Genomic DNA, 17,239 nt, shown 5'->3' with positions numbered 1-17,239 from the left:
TCTTGTGCTGTTAATTACTCACTCTTCATTCATTTACAAGTGTACATTTTTTAAAAAGTCTGTGGGATGGATTGCACAGCCTGGCGTGACACTCTGCATCCAGAAAGTTAATATTTGAAATAACTGTTGTTGGTTCATAAATGATCAGTAATGTTCTCACCATCTCGCCATAGTTCTGCTACGTATTTATCAGATGATTGGTTGAGCAGTGAAGCGACATTATCATTTAATGGATCCATGTTCTTGGTCAGCCAGTTTCCTGCATTGTAAGGCACCTAGAGAACAAAGCTGACTGTTAATGTCTTCATGCTTTACATTATTTCACGATATCCCACAGGACTCTGTGATTCTGTTCTTAATTAATAACATTTTGGAAAGCAAAGCATGCATTAAAATTTCTCAGAATTTGTTTTTTCTGAAGATCCTGATTTTGTTTATTTTCTCTGGAACAGAGAGTTCCCAGAAACACAGTCTCCCTCCAACCAGGAATGACACAAGAGGTTGACACCAGTTCTATGGAACAAACATGTTTTACATGGCTGGTGGATAGAGAATTCAGTTGAAGCATAATCAATGCACCAGGGAATCAGGAGCAAAACGTTAGAAGGAGAATGAGGGTAAGCTCAACTGGAATTCAATATTTTCTGATCTGTAAGTAAAAATGGATTTACAGATTGATTTGACAAGCACAATTGCTTTTGAGAACAGAGAGTGTCAGGCTCCTATCATTTCTGGTCAGCTGTCTCATCTTTATCCAGACCACTTGTAAAATCCATCTATTGCAATTCTTGTAATGTACAATGTTTAACTGCAGATGTTTCACAGAGTCAGGCTTCGAAAAGCAGTTGATAAACCCATTTAATGTTGATTATTTGTTCCCTACCTTGCCAGCGTAATGAACTATACAGAAGTCTCCCTTATCCTTCAGTTGCTTAGGTTTGGCGAATTTTGTGTGGTTACCCAGTTCCTGAACCACCTTCTCCACAAATGACTTGTCTGTGGCCTTGGGGAACCAACATTCCTCATCCAACAAAGACAGAATACCTGGTGGGTTTGTCTGGAAATGAGATTCAGACAACACTTAACCAACTCAGCAAGTGAAAACATAAATCCCCCCAAACATCCATTTGTCGATGAGATAAGGTACACAATGAAGCGTTGTAAATATTGCAGGTATTCTCTGTATTGCAGCCTGGATGGGGGATTGGTCCTTTGGACATTCTAATTCCCAAGTGGATTCGTTTCTTTAAATCTCGGAAAGGAAAATGAAATGATTTGTCTTGGTAAATAATTGTTTAAAAATGTAATAATGCTCATTATTTGAAAGAAATGTGAACGGTAAGCCTGTTTCTTCACTATATTTCATGAGTAAGGTTATGTTCCTAGGTCTGCTTCACACAGAAGGGGATTCGTTAAACTCCAAAATTCCAGGGATTAACAGTAAACCCTGGGAAAGAGGTAAGAAACTTGATGAAGGACGGGAATCAATGCACGTTCAGTTCAGGAATGGTGTCAGAGCAGGGAGATGTATTGAGAGTCATTCGCTCCTATCTGACACATCTTATAAGGAGATGGCTGGAAAAAGGTTCTGAGGAAGGTTCACGGACCCGAAACGTTAACTTTGATTTCTCTTCACAGATGCTGCCAGACCTGCTGAGCACTTCCCGCATCTTCTGTTTTCGTTTCTGATTTACAGCATCCACAGTTCTTTCGGTATCTTATAAGGAATAAGAAACTCTACAGTGTGGCGTATTTTATAGATAATGCCAACTAGGATGGGTAGGGAAATGGATGGTGAAGCTCTGAGATTCCTGAACGGGTTGGGAGTGAAATGGAAGTGGATGGGCCAATGGGAGATAAAATGTAATGCACACAAATGAAAAGTACCAGGCAGGCAAAGGAAAATAACACACAAATTCAAAGAAGGGTGCTGAAATAGTAATGAATGAAGCCTATAGAAATCTGGCAGTCTGAACAGTTTCAATGCTAAACAAATACTGAACACATATCAGCAATGATACGGAGAAGCCGGTGTTGGACTGAGGTGTACAAAGTTAAAAATCACACAACACCAGGCTGTAGTCCAACAGGTTTATTTGGAAGCACTAGCTTTCAGAGCACTGCTCCTTTATCAGGTGATGTGTGATTTTTAACCTATCAGCAAAACCCTCAGCATACTGAACTACAGAGACACGTCAAAGGTTCAGGTACATAATTCTTTGAAATTTGTGTCACAGGTAGACAGGCTGGTTATGAAGTTGTTTAGCACACTTGCCTTCATTGCTCAGACCTTTGACTATAAGAGCTGGTACATTATGTTGATGTTGTACAGGATGTTGGTGAGGTCACATTTGGAGCACTGTGTGCAGTTCTGGTCGCCCTGCTATCGGAAGGATATTATTAAACTGGATACGGTTCAGAAAAGATTTAACAGGACAGGGTGGTTTGAGTTAGGCAAGTAGACTGGATAGGCTGGGATTTCTTTCACTAGAGTGTAGGAGGTTGAGTGGTGACCTTATCAAGGTTTGTAAAATCATGAGGGATATTGATAAGGGGATTATAAAAGGTCTTTTCCCTGTGATGAGGGAGTTCAAAACTAGGGGTGAGAGGAGAAAGTTTTGAAAAAGGAGTAACATTTTCACACAGAGAGTGGTTTGTGTGTGGAATGAACTGTCAGAGGAAGTGATGGATGTGTGTACAGTTACAATGTTTCAAAGACGTTCAGATAAGTCACCAAAATTGGAGGTGTGTAGTGGACAGCGAAGAAGGTTACCTCAGATTACAACAGGATCTTGATCAGATGGGCCAAGGGCTGAGAGGTGGCAGATGGAGTTTAATTTAGATAAATGTGAGGTGCTGCATTTTGGGAAAGCATGAGCTACAGGGAGAGGCTGAACAGGCTGGGGCTGTTTTCCCTGGAGCATCGGAGGCTGAGGAGTGACCTTATAGAGGGTTACAAAATCATGAGGGGCATGGATAGGGTAAATAGGCAAAGTCTTTTCCCTGGGGTGGGGGAGTCCAGAACTAAAGGGCATAGGTTTAGGGTGAGAGGGGAAAGATATAAAAGAGACCCAAGGGCATCATTTTCATGCAGAGGGTGGTACGTGTATGGAATGAACTGCTAGAGGAAGTGGTGGAAGCTGGTACAATTGCAATATTTAAAAGGCATCTGGATGGGAATATGAATAGGAAGGATTTGTTGGGATATAGGCTGGGTGCTGGCAGGTGGGATTAGATTAGGTTGGGATATCTGGTTAGCATGGACGAGTTGGACTTAAGGATCTTTTTTATTGAATTAGATTACTTACAGTGTGGAAACAGGCCCTTCGGCCCAACAAGTCCACGATCTGTTTCCGTGTTGTACATCTCTATGACTCTGTGATTCTCAGTGCATCAATGGGAAAGGTTTAGAGGGATATGAGCCAGAAGCAGGCAAGTGGGACTAGTTTAGTTTGGTCTGTGTGAAACTGCTTGCACTAAAGGGTCCATTTCTGAGCCATGACTCCATGACTCTGATTCTGTGACTGGTAAAAAAACAAAGATAGCATTAAAACAATGGATGTAGCACAGAGAAAAGCTCCAAGCCTGATCCCAAAAGTGTAATTTACGAGGAAAGACTGCAGAAACCTCGCTTTCTCAGCTTGGAATGGACATGTGTGAAAGGTGATCTGAAGGAGGGGCATGAAACTTGCAGATGATACAGAAACAATTCATTTACAATTTGACTTTAAATTAAACATTGTGAAAATAGAATAATGGAATACCAAGTAAATTTAATTAAAGATAAGTTTAGAATTGATATTGTGATGTGAGATATATGATTTATATATATTTTATTATTATTTAATTCTGGGGTTTGGACTTTGAACTAGTGGCATGTGGGTTTGGTATGCATCTATGAAAGGGTTTAACAGTGCAGATAATTATTGAAAAAGCTTTGATTAAATTCACTGTTTTTAAAAATCTTATTACCACTCTCTCAATCAGTTCAATGCAGGGCTGCAGATCCAGGCCAAAGTCAATAAAGTTCCATTCAATGCCCTCTCTCTGGTACTCTTCCTGCTCCAGAATGAACATGGTGTGGTTGAATAACTGCTGCAGCTTCTCATTGGTGTAATTGATGCAGAGCTGCTCAAAGGAATTGTCCTAAAAAGAAAAATCAAAAGAATGTTTGAATGTCAGAGTTTTTCAGCATCCTTATGACTGCTGCAGAGGAAAATGCATCTATTATTTAAAGAAGAGACATGAATTGGCGGTGTAGTCACCACAGTCACATTAGAGATAGAGAGAGAGAGACGGCTAGTGGTGGTTGTATCCTGAGGGTTACCTCAGATGAGGGGCAAGGTGGAGAGGATAGGACCTTCATAGCAATCCTCAACAATATGGGATTTGAGCCCCTGGCTGTTGGTATTACAGTGCACTGAACTAACTGAGGCTCAAGAAGGGAATTCTTCAATTGCTCTGAAATCTGATTACATTGGGCTTTTGAAAACGTACATCATCTTCACACCCATTTTTGTTTACCGTAGGTGTAATGGCGACATTTGTAGAATAGATTCTTTCAAAGATATGCAAAAGTGTCTGATCGGGAAATACCCAAGTTGTCACATTTAAAGGACTTCCTTGATAATGCATGAACTTTCAACATGAGGGTGCAGGTTCTCAATACCAACTCAAAATTCTTCCCAGTGAATAAACATTAACAATGAGGGAGAGCTTCAGTGCGGTTCTGTAGTCTCCTGCTCTGACTTCAGCAGGAGCTGAAAAGGTAATACTGACAGTCATTTCCAGCTTTCTAACACAGTTCCTCAATGATACTGATCCCCAAAGTCCCAGCAACAGATGGCAGTTACAAATTAACCTGCTCATTTCAACACCATTGGATGGAGGCAGCGTAAAGATTTGGGAATACTGGAGCATTCCGACTCACAGAACGGGATTCACCTTCAATAATTAGCTCAGTGGCCATGATGTGGAGGAGCCAGTGTTGGACTGGGGTGGACAAAGTTAGAAGTCACACAACACCAGATTATAGTCCAACAGGTTTATTTGGAAGCACTAGCTTTCAGAGCGATGCTCCTACATCAGATGGTTGTGGAGAATAAGATCATAAGACACAGAATTTGTAGCAAAGGTTTACAGTGTGATGTAACTGAAGTGATATATTGAAAAAGATCTGGATTATTTGTTTGGTTTATGATCTTGATGATTGAATATCCTATCCATGATGGGACAGGGACAAGGAAATGACCCTGTGATCGGAAATGTTAACTTCAGTCACATTAACTGTTTTCTGCATAAACCTAGATGTTTGGAAAAGGGAACACATTTGAATTGAAACTAACAGCTGCCTATTGGAGAAACAATTACCTGGAATATCTCAAAGCCGGCAATATCAAGAATTCCGAGGAATGTGGCACCTTGCCTCTTGGTCCTGTCCAGGGCTTTGTTGATACGAATGAGTAACCAGCGAAACAGCCGTTCATACATGGCTTTGGCTAAAGCTTCGACAGCAAAGTCAGCCTGTGGCAGAAACATTCATGAGCATTTTAACCATGTGATGCTTCAGATGTAGAATTAAATAGACATTAACAACCACTTGGTCAGTCTCACAAAGTATTTTTTTATTCATTCCCAGGATGAGGGCATCACTGGCCAATCCAGCACTCATTGCCCTGTTAGGGGTCAACCACATTGCTGTGGGTCTGGAGTCACACGTAGACCAGAGCAGATAAGGATAACCATTCCCTTCCCTAAAGGGCATTAGTGAATCAGATGGGTTTGTCCCAAATAATTGTTTCTTTGTCATCATCAGGTTCTTAGGTTCAGATTTTTAAAAAAAATCAAATTTAGATTCCATCATTTGCCATGGCAGGATTTGATTCATGGTCCCCAGGACATTACTTGAGTCTCTAGATTACTGGTCTAGTGATAACATTATTAGGCTATCATCCTCCCTTCAAGCATGTGTATCACTTACATCACCAAATAGCCACACAAATGTAAAAGCAGGGACCTGTTCTCTGCAGGGAAAAGGATCAAGTCCATCGTGCAGTTTCAGGATTCAATAAAAGTGTGGAGGACAATTCCTCCCTGGTTCATTTTCCACAGCAGTGCCTTACCCAATCAGTTTCAATTTGCCAATCAATCTGCACCCTTTCCTTCTGCAATCTAAATTGTTGTTCCCTTTGAGAAGAGGTTTTCTTGCATCTGTATCGAAGAGACTGAGATGAAAAGCATTTCTCTTTATTAAACCATTGTAAATTCCCTTTCCGCTTAAGAATTGCTGCTTTGGGCAGATATTTCTCTTGAATATTACCTTCAGCTTAATCTTTCTCCCATCAATTGTACACGACAGCATGATGGAACTTTACTCTTTTCATGTCTAGTTTGCTTCACTCATACTGTTTTCTTTCCACCATTACCGTCACTTGACTTACTAAAGTGGCATGGTGGCTCAGTAGTTGCCCTGGGTTCAATCCCAGCCGTGGACATTTTCTCCGCGTCTGTGTGGATTTCCTCTGGGTGCTCCAGTATCCTCCCAAAGTCCAAAGATGTGCAGGTTAAGTAGATTGGCCGTGCTAAATTGCCCATAGTGTCCAGAGATATACAGGCTAGATGGATTAGCCATGGGAATGCAGGGGTAGGGGTGCTCTTCAGAGGGTTAGAATGAACTCAATGGACTGAATGGCCTGCTTCCACACTGTAGGGATTCTCTGATTGGCTAGTCCAAATTCATGGGGTATCATCATGCTCTGCTGGGGGATCTTGGTTTTCTGTTGCACTACAAAACTGTTTCTTGGTACATAATCCAGGGCTGATCTTGACATCTAAATGTCTAATTTTCCTGCTTGATTGAGGGCAAAGATTTAGATAGATCTGTGAGATACTAACTGCCCATTCTGGTGATTAACATTAACATATTTTGCGATTTTGATTTCTAGCTGTGACCATATGCTAACCTTGCCTCTCCCAGAGCAGAGCTTCCTCCAGCATTAATGTTCTTCTCTGATTTATGCTTCTATATTTCTTCTCTGATATCTTGAATTCTGTAGCAGCTGGAGAATTATTTTTCTGACCTCTGAACTTAATGACATAACATTTGATCTAAACGTGTATTTGAACTTCCTTGTTGAAACTGTCACATTAATGTAAAAAAAGGACCATCAATCTTCAATTTTCATCATCTGATTTTAATACCTTGACACCTTCATGGATTAAATAGACTTTTTGAAAAGGTTGGAGTAAATAATTTGACCATAAACTGAAGCAAACTCAGGAAACCAATTTGGAATTAAAACAATTTTCTGAACAGAAATAATCATTTTGATATAAAAACATTGAAACTAGTCAACTGAGGCAGGTGTCAAAAGCCTCGCTTCTTTTGTTTTAATTTGCACGTTTATGCAAAACTGCACATATTGGCAATTATTCAGCTTGGAAAGACAATGGAGCCAGACTCAGGAACACACAAATAGACCATCATTTTGTAGCTGCTTAGCAGAACAGCAGGCAGAGAAGAAGACAAAATAGATAGGTAACAAGGACTGAAAATCTTTCTACGTCTCCCTGTTTCCCTTTCAGCCACTTGGAGGCCAACACTAGTTATAAATCAAATCAGAGAACCACCCATTGACTGGAAACTCAAGGATTCCACAAAGTTTGCTGCTGTGAGGATACACAACTTCAACTAAACAGCTGTGGTCTCAGGTTAAACTGCAACAACTCAAAATCTTGAATAACTTTTTATATCGTCCACTCTTTTTCTTTCTATGGTACCAGAAACTCTTTCTTTTTAAAACTTTATACCCGTGTTTGTGTATGTATATTGGATGTCATTTCATTATTTTCCTTGGAGTTAGTAGGTAATACAATTTCTCTTTCTTTCACTCAATAAAACTGCAACTGAATTTTTAATTCTGATCTAGTGAATACATTTTAATCAAAGTGAAGTAGAGCTGTGTGCTAAAAATATTTTGAGAGCCTGACTGGGGAAGTTAAAAAGAGGGGAGCAGACACACCCATCCTCACCTTATTGTAACAATATGATGTTGTTATGTTAACGGGTAGGATTGGCAGAACTAGGGAGACATTTGCATAATCAGGTAAATAGACACCTTCAATAGCCACCTGAATTCTGAGGGAGGATCACTCAACCCGAAGCATTAACTCTGATTTCTCTCCCAGGATGCTGCCAGACCTGGTGAGCTTTTCCAGCAATTTCTGTTTTTGCTTCTGATTTACAGCATCCACAGTTCTTCAATGGTGCACTATTCTATTATTCTATCAGGTAGATTTACACTGGGGTACGTAGAAAGTTGCCAATGGTAATTTAGATATTTTTGGCTAAGAGTCAGGGTGGATCTATACAATGATCGACCAGTACTAACTAGCTTACAGTAACCAGCATCACCAAATCGGCTTAGATGTAATCCAGAAAAGTTTCATCAATGTGATATCTTGACTTCAGCTACCTTACCGAAATGATAACAATTCTGAATGCTTGCAATCAAAATTCATAGTGAAATTAAACTGACCTTGGTCTGTCAAGAGCAGAATTTCTTATTTGGAAATCAGACAAGATAAAGAGTGCTTTGTCCTAGGCAGATTGATCTGCTGCAGGGAATAATCTTTCTTAAGAAGCAACTCTCTAGCTCTACAAGGACAGTGGCAGAATTTGATAGTGAGTTTTATAACCTACTAGCCTGGGAAGCTGAATCTGTTGAGCCTTCAGAAGCAGAGAAAATGTAGGTCATTAGGCTCATAGACTAGAATCCCTACAGTGTGGAAACAGGCCATTCAGCCTGACAAGTCCATACGACCCTCTGAAGAGTAACCCACCCAGACCCATTCCCCCACTACTCTGCATTTACCCCTAACTAATACACCTAACCTACACATCCCTGAACACTATGGGCAATTTCCCATAGCCAACTCACCTAACCTGCACATCTTTGGACTGTGGGAGGAAATCTACACAGACACAGGGAGAATGTGCAAACTCCACACAGACAGTTGCCTGAGGCTGGAATCGAACCCAGGTCCCTGGTGCTGTGAGGCAGCAGCGCTAACCACTGAGACATCATGCCACCTGCATCAAGCCTGCTCTGCCATTCAACTTGACCCTAGTTGATCCTGTGTCTCAATACTGTACTCCCGCTGTCTCTCCCTATTCCTTGACAACATTTGCTTCTGAAAATCTATCTATTCCTTTCTTAAATATATTCAATGGCTTCTCGTCCACAGCCTTCCATTGTAGAGAACTTGTAGAAAGTGAAGAAATTTCTCCTCTTCATAGTCAAAATGGCCTACCCTGTTCCCTGAGACTGTGACTACTCGTTATCTCAACCACCTCCCCTCCCCCAACCCCAAGCCAGAGGGAGCATTCTCGCTCCCATCCTAGTCTCTCCTGCCCTGGTAGAACTTTGTACATTTTAATGGGATTCTGTCTCATTCTTTCATACTCCAATGTACATCGACACAATCGCTCCGCATATGTCAGTTCCACTATACCAGGAATCAATCTGGTGAAGCTTCAGCGCACTCCCTCAATGACAAGTTTATTATTCGCCTCCGTGCCTTCTTCTTCAATCAAGACTCTCGCCCACCCTCTGACGACCTCTTCTCCCACCTCCAACACACCCCGTCCACCTGGACACCCCGTGCTGGCCTCCTACCTGCCCTCGACCTCTTCATAGCATTGGCTGAGTAAAAAAAATTTCATTGACCGTAATGAGCCTTGCTGAGGTTCATACAAATGTGACTTTCTTTCTTTATGTATTCTATTTATTCATTAACAACTTCACTGAGGGGTGGCACTACAAACAATCCATCTCTACCTTAATGATATTGTTGCATTACCTTGTAAGATTGACACCCAAATCTTCCCATCGCAGATATAAAGGTCTTTCTTGAAAACATCAAACCAGAGACGGCTGGCTTCAGTCTCAGTGCAGGGTGGGTGGCTTCCAATTGTCACCTTCATGTCTGTTTCTGATTTCAACACAAGAGGAGATCAACAACGTTCGTATTTACCAGAGACGAGTCATTGAGTTAGACACTGTGTGGCTTCACTATGGCTAGGAGAAAGTGAGGTCTGCAGATGCTGGAGATCAGAGCTGAAAATTTCATTTCCCCTCCTCCCACCTTGTCTCAGTCAAATCCATCGAACTCAGCACCGCCTTCCTAACCTGCAATCTTCTTCCCGACCTCTCCGCCCCCACCCCAGTCTGGCCTATCACCCTCACCTTGACCTCTTTCCACCTATCACATTTCCGACGCCCCTCCCCCAAGTCCCTCCTCCCTACCTTTTATCTTAGCCTGCTGGACAAACTTTCCTCATTCCTGAAGAAGGGTTTATGCCCGAAACGTCGATTCTCCTGTTCCCTGGATGCTGCCTGACCTGCTGCGCTTTTCCAGCAACACATTCCAATCCAGTGAGGGAAGTTGGAAGATTTAAGCTGCTATCTTTTTGACGAGAGCCTACTAAGTGAAGGCCTGTCTGTCCTCTAATGTAGACATAGAAGAGCCAATGGCACTATTTTTAATAAGAGTTATAGATACATAGAAAACACAGTAAGATTTCATGCACAGAAGGTAGTCGTCTGGCACATTATGTCCATACCAGTCGATGAATACCTCGTCACACTAATCCCACTCTCCAAATTTTGATTCCTAAACCCATTGACTGTTCCACCGCATGTTTTAATGTGATTATGGTTTTTGCCTGTATTACCCTTTGAACTCGTGGGTTCCAGAACCTCACCACTGATGAGAAAGTTGTTCCAGGTGTCATAGTCAATATTTTTTCAATAATTAGTACAGCATTTCTTTTTGTGGGAGCTTGCTACATGTAAATTGCCTGCTATGTGTCAACACTGACTGTACTTCCAAAGTACTTTATTGGCTGTAAAGCATTTTGGATCTTTCTGTGGCCATAACAGTTACTATATAAATGCAATTTAATTTTAATAACTCAATAGTTACTCATAGAAATCTAATGTTATATCACTGGGATGCTTTTTTGCCATTATTATGGCAATAATGTTTTTTTCAAATTTAAAAAAAAGTTATGATATTTCAGCTACTTTAATCCCATGTGTATCACTGATGATTTGTATTTACTCTGTGGAAATTTTAATTGAGTAGAAGATTTTACTGCATTTTACTTTCTGATTTGCTGTTTGAGAATACTTCAGTGTAATTGGCTGCCAACTCCCTGCGGTGATATCACTGTTACTGTATGCCTAGTGTTTGTCTTGATCTTGCACATATCAAGAAAGGGAAACTTCATGCCTCAGAGATCACTAGATAGCAGAAAATCCCTTTAATACTTCAAAGTACTCTTTTGGTATGATCCTAGATATTGAATATTGTTAGATATTATTACTGGAGCGAATCATAGATTTACATTTAAATAGTTCCCATTTCTGTCTTTGTTCACTCCTTTCCTCAGCAATATTTTGTGTTTGATTTTGTCTACTTTCTGTGGTTTTATTTACCCTAATGAAGAAGAGCATATCTTCTCAACATCACAACTATTGATCTCACCCTGCTTGGCTGTTGTATGGAACCCCCTACGTGTTAACCCCTTAAAGCCAAATACATAACAATATTGTCAAATTTGATGGAATTTTAATGCATTTACTTTAGGGGAAATTTGGCATGTTAATATGCTGCAGTTTTTCTTATCTGCGATGTTTTGTGTTATGTTGCTGAAAATATTACTGATGAAATACTTAGCAGTTGTAGTAAAATCATGCGTATACTTAGGATGAAGAAGATTATGAGTACCACATATGCTTGGTCCAGTTCTTGTTGGATTCATTTGGATATCAAAGTTGAAACTTTATTGCTGGAACAGCACAGCAGGTCAGGCAGCATCCAGGGAACAGGAGATTCGACGTTTCGGGCACAGGCCCTTCTTCAGGAATGAGCAGAGAGTGTTCAGCAGGAGAAGATAAAAGGTAGGGAGGAGGGACTTGGAGGAGGGGAGTTGGAAGTGGAGGAGATGCGGTGGAGGGCACCGTCGACCACGTCGCCTTCCTGACCTGCAGTCTTCTTGTTGACCTCTCCGCCTCCATCCTACTCCGACCTATCACCCTCACCTTGACCTCTTTCCACCTATCACATTTCCAACTCCCCTCCTCCAAGTCCCTCCTCCCTACCTTTTATCTTCTCCTGCTGAACACTCTCTGCTCATTCCTGAAGAAGGGCCTGTGCCCGAAACGTCGAATCTCCTGTTCCCTGGATGCTGCCTGACCTGCTGTGCTGTTCCAGCAATAAAGTTTCAACTTATTTTTTCTGAGGCAAGGAGACCAAACCTGCACACAATACTCCAGGTGTGCTCCTACCAAACTTATGCACTCTTTGCTCCTGTCCTTATGAACATGTTCAGAAGCCTGGTCGGTATGGACAAGTTGGACTGAAGGATCTGTTTCCATGCTGTACATCTCTATGACTCTATGACTGTATGACATGTTCAGAAGCCTGGTCAGTTTGGATGAGTTGGGCCAAAGGGTCTGTTTCCTTGTGGTATGACTCGATGATGTTTCCAGCACAGAGCGAGGGCCAGTCAACAATTTAGACAAGTTCAGGAGGAGGGACAGAATGGCATGGTATGACCCAGTGGGAAAGGTTGGCATACTAAAGGATTTGGGGGTTCTTGTACACCTGCAAATGGCTTTCATAGACTTGAATTGAAGTGGTCTGTGGGGAGTTTAGCAAGGTTTGTGATGAAGTCTGTCATGTCCATAGGAAGGATGTTGTTGGACTTGAGGGAGTTCTGAAAAGATTTGCAGGGATGTCACTGGGATTGGAAGGTTTGGGCTATGGGGAGAGGCTGGATAGGCTGGATAGGCTGGGGCTTTTCTCCAAGAGCATCAGAAGCTGAAGGGGGACGAGATTTGTAGAACATGGGGGGCATGAACAGGGTGAACAGCCCAGAATCTTTCTCCTGGGAGGGGGGAGTCCAAAACTAGAGGGCATTGGAAAGGCGAGGGATTTGGAAGGGACCTGAGGGGCAGCATTTTGACGCAGAGGGTGGGCTGCCAGAGGAAGTGGTGGAGGTAGGTACAATGACGACATTTAAAAGGCATCTGGATGGGTATAAGCATGGGTAGGGTTTGGAGGGATACGGGCCACAAGCTGGCAAATGGGACCAGATCTTTCAGATATCAGGTCGGTGTTCATGAGTTGGGCCAAAGGGTCTCTGTATGACTCTACAACAGACTTGGTGACCACCTGCAGTGGTCATGGGAGAAAGTGAGGACAGCAGATGCTGGCGATCAGAGTCGGGAGTGTGGTGCTGGAAAAACACAGCAGGTCAGGCAGCATCCGAGGAGCAGGAGAGTCGACATTGTTGGCATAATCCCTTTCATTAGGAATTCCTGCCTGAAACGTTTATTCTGCTGCTCCTCGGATGCTGCCTGAATTGCTGTGCTCTTCCAGCACCACTGATCCAGAATCTGGTTTCCAGCATCTGCAGTCATTGTTTTTACCTGGAATGGTCATACTGAGCTGTGAAGTTGGATGGCAGTCAGGTACAGGCCACAGCGCTGATCCAACCTGTGGCATTCCATGGAAGAGTAAAGATCAGGAATGGTTTGGGAATTCTTTTTACCTGCTCCTTGGTCTGTGCCTTCTGCACGTAGTCACGCCCAACTTTGATGCGAGGACTCAGGATGGCTCTGGTGAAGTCAGTCACGTTCATACCCAGCAGGTGACACACCTTCTGTGCAACTTGATGAAGGAAACACACAGGAGCTGGTTATGAGCATGGCCATCCCAGGCTGAGCATCACAAGCCTCCAGAGAGTGTGGCAAGACGTACCTGTGTTATCCGGCATCGAAGCCTGGTCAGTGTTTCGCTCCTTTTTGAAGCAAATATTACCCAGCTGCAGCACGGATGAAACAATCTTCAATATCGCTGAAAATATCAGAAAGAGTTACCGATCAGCACCAGCAGGATTTTGTCAGGCTGCCTTATGAATTACCCATTTACTTTCCATCGCTTGGTTTTCAAATGTGATTCTTTCCAAATGGGGCTTTGGTTGTGCTCACCAGCGAGCGATCACACAACAGCACGCCCCTTATTTAAACAAATTTATGGAACAGTGCCTGTTAGACAACCTTGTAAAATAAGGCAAGGAATGCATAGGATTCTGTCAATGTGAATCTGACTAAAAAAGGCATTGTCTTCGCTTCCAATTCTCAGAAAATAATCATCAAGAAGAAAAATATACAATGACTGGGAAAGATGGTGATAGGCGGAGTTTTGTTTTGTACTGTCTCAGAAACAAACACCTCCACAAAAAATAACATGCATCCTTTGAGAAGTACCAAGTATTGATAGAGAATGTGATCTGAATAAATTCCTCAATCCTTTATTTTACTTTAAAGTGTGTTTTATATTGACTGATATTTGCCTTATTACAGATTGATATATGTTGGTTTGATGAATCTGATTGATATATTACCGCATGGGAATGTTATCTGATTATCAACGTCATGAAAGGTAGTTAAGACCATCAGAACCAGGAGCAGGAGGAGGCTATTCAGCCCCTCCAGCTTGCTCAGCTGTTTAATACCATAATGGTTGATCTCCTTTCGGCCTCTATTCCACCTTCCTGTCCACCCTCCATAACCTTTCAACCCAATACTCATGAAAGCTCTGTCCATCTCCTCTTTACTCAATGTCCCAGTATCCACCGCACTCTGGGGTGGTGAATTCCACAGATTGAGGATCCTTTGAGAGAAGTAATTCCTCCCCATCTCTGTTTTAACTCTGCTACCCCTTATTCTGAAACTGTGACCTCTCATTCCACATGAGGAACAATCCTCTCCATGTCTACTTTGTCAATCCCCTTTAGCATCTTATAGACCTCAATTAGATGCCCCCTCATTCTTCTGAACTTCAGAGAGTATAGGCCAAGACTACTCAATCTAAAGTACCAGTAAGCCTAACACCTGTGGTGGTTAAGTTACTTGAGAAGATTCTGAGGGATAAGATATACATGCATTTGGAAAGACAGGGTTTAATTAGGAATAATTAGCATGATTTTGTGTGTGGGAGATCACGCTTCACAGATTTGTTAGAGTTCTTTGATGAAGTGACCAGCAAAGTTGATGAGGGCAAGGTGGTAGATGTAGTCAATATGGATTTCAGTAAGGCCTCTGATTAGGTTCCACATGGTAGGCTGCTCTGGAAGGTTAGATTGCATGGAATCCAGGGGGAGCTGGCAAATTGGAATCACAGTTGACTTGAATGTCAGAAGCAGAGGGTAATAGTGGTAGAATGAGTGTCAGACTGGAGGCCTGTGACTAGTGGAGTGCCTCAGGGGTCAGTGATAGGCCCATTGCTGTTTGTTACCTACATCAATGATTTGGATGAGAATGTACAAGCCATGATTAGTAAGTTTGCAGATGACACTAAAATAGGCGGTATTGTGGACAGTAAGAAAATATATCAGAAATTGCAGCAGGACCTTGATCAGCTGGGGAAGTGGGCTGAGAAATGGCAAATGGAATTTAATATAGATAAGTGTGAGGTCTTGCATTTTGGAAAGTCAAATCAAAGTAGGGGTTTCATGGTGGAGAAAGGGCTGCAGATGCTGGAGATCAGAGCTGAAAATGTGTTGCTGGAAAAGCGCAGCAGGTCTGGCAGCATCCAAGGAGCAGGAGAATCGACGTTTCGGGCATAAGCCATTCTTCAGGAAGGGCTTCATGGTTTCATGGCAAATGATAGGGCCTTAAGGAGTGTAGTGCAACAGAGGGACCTTGGAGTTCAGGTGCACGGTTCACTGAAAGTGGAGTCCCAGGTAGACAGGGCAGTGAAGAAGGCTTTTGGCACACTGGCTTTCATCAGTCAGCGCATTGAGTATAGAAGTTGGGAAGTTATGTTGCAGTTGTACAGGATGTCGGTGAGGCTGCAGTTGGAGTACTGTGTTCAGTTTTGGTCACCTTGCTACGGGAAGGATGTTATTAAACTGGAAAGAATGCGGCATGGATAGGGTGAAAGCATTCAGTCTTTTTCCCAGGGGTGGGGAATCGAGGACTAGAGGGCATCAGTTTAAGGTTAGAGGGGAAAGAATAAAAGAGAACCTGAGGGGCAACTTTTTTTACACAGAGGACGGTACGCATATGGAATAAGCTGCCAGTGAAAGTGGTTGAAATGGGTACATTAACAACATTAAAAAGGCCTTTGGACACATACATGGACAGGAAATGATTTGGAGATGCTGGTATTGGACTGGGGTGTACAAAGTTAAAAATCACACAACACCAGGTTATAGTCCAACAGGTTTATTTGGAAGCACTAGCTTTCGGAGCGACGCTCCTTCATCAGGTGGTTGTGGAGTCTAAGATCGTAAGCCACAGAATTTATAGCAAATTCTGTGTCTTACCCGGAATAAGGGGATTTGTTTTATGAGGAAAGGTTGGACAAACTGGTCTGGGTTCCCCTGGTGTTTAGAGAGTGAGGGGTGACCTGATTGAAGTGTATCAGATCCTCAATGGCCCAGACAAGGTGGACCTGGGAAGAATACTTCCTGTTGTGTCCGGAACTAGAGGGAAGTATTTTAAAATGAGGGGTTGCCTTTTGAAAGACAGAGATGAAGGGAATTATTTTCTCTCAGAGGTCTGTCTGACTTTGGAACTCTCTGCCTCTGGAGGTGAGATCATTGAATCATTTTAGGATGGAGATGGAGATGGAGATGGAGATGGAGATGGAGATGGAGATGGGGATGGATAGAATTTTGTTCGCCAGGGAAGTGAGAGCTAACGGCAGGAAATAGGAATGCAGAATTAGAAACACAAACAGATCACCTGTGATTATACTGAATGGGAGAGCAGGCTTGAAGGGCAGAGTGGCGTATCCAGCCCCTAGTTTGTACGTTTGCATGTTTCTGAGCTGTGTTGTTCCAGCGCTGTGGCTGTAAATGTGAGATTTAAACCAACTGTAAGCCCAACCCCAATCAGCTCAATGGGGGAATGATTGACATCATATTGTTTACTCTATTAATGCCTTTCAGCTTGCAGCATTTACACGGTCATTGGTTCAACCTTCAAGTGATTTAAATGGAGATTGTAACCATCTGATGCTTGCTCACTGCCATCTGTTGGCAGATGAATTGAAATGTCAAACACATGGATTCTGTATAAGTATTGTATCTGGGTGTAACTTATTGCCCAACGTATACGCAATGTGTGTGTAATGTGTGTGAAATGTGTGTGTAATGTGT

At 42.3% G+C, this 17,239-nt stretch overlaps 1 protein-coding gene across 1 annotated transcript in view; it reads right to left on the bottom strand.

Annotated features, from left to right (window-relative positions):
• Window positions 1-13,942, bottom strand: part of LOC122560464 (myosin-11-like) — a gene marked incomplete at its 5' end in the record, with an annotated part of 68,508 nt that extends 54,566 nt beyond the window's left edge. The window contains 6 exons of the mRNA XM_043711097.1: window positions 161-275; window positions 884-1,057; window positions 3,973-4,146; window positions 5,371-5,523; window positions 13,622-13,740; window positions 13,831-13,942. Of these exons, the coding sequence (XP_043567032.1) occupies window positions 161-275; window positions 884-1,057; window positions 3,973-4,146; window positions 5,371-5,523; window positions 13,622-13,740; window positions 13,831-13,942 (847 nt within the window). The remainder of the gene's footprint in view (window positions 1-160; window positions 276-883; window positions 1,058-3,972; window positions 4,147-5,370; window positions 5,524-13,621; window positions 13,741-13,830) is intronic.
• Window positions 13,943-17,239: the final 3,297 nt, after the last annotated feature.

The sequence above is a fragment of the Chiloscyllium plagiosum genome, chromosome 21 (assembly GCF_004010195.1).
Source record: "Chiloscyllium plagiosum isolate BGI_BamShark_2017 chromosome 21, ASM401019v2, whole genome shotgun sequence".
Classification (NCBI taxonomy): domain Eukaryota; kingdom Metazoa; phylum Chordata; class Chondrichthyes; order Orectolobiformes; family Hemiscylliidae; genus Chiloscyllium; species Chiloscyllium plagiosum.
This window is presented reverse-complemented; position numbering and strand designations above follow the sequence as displayed.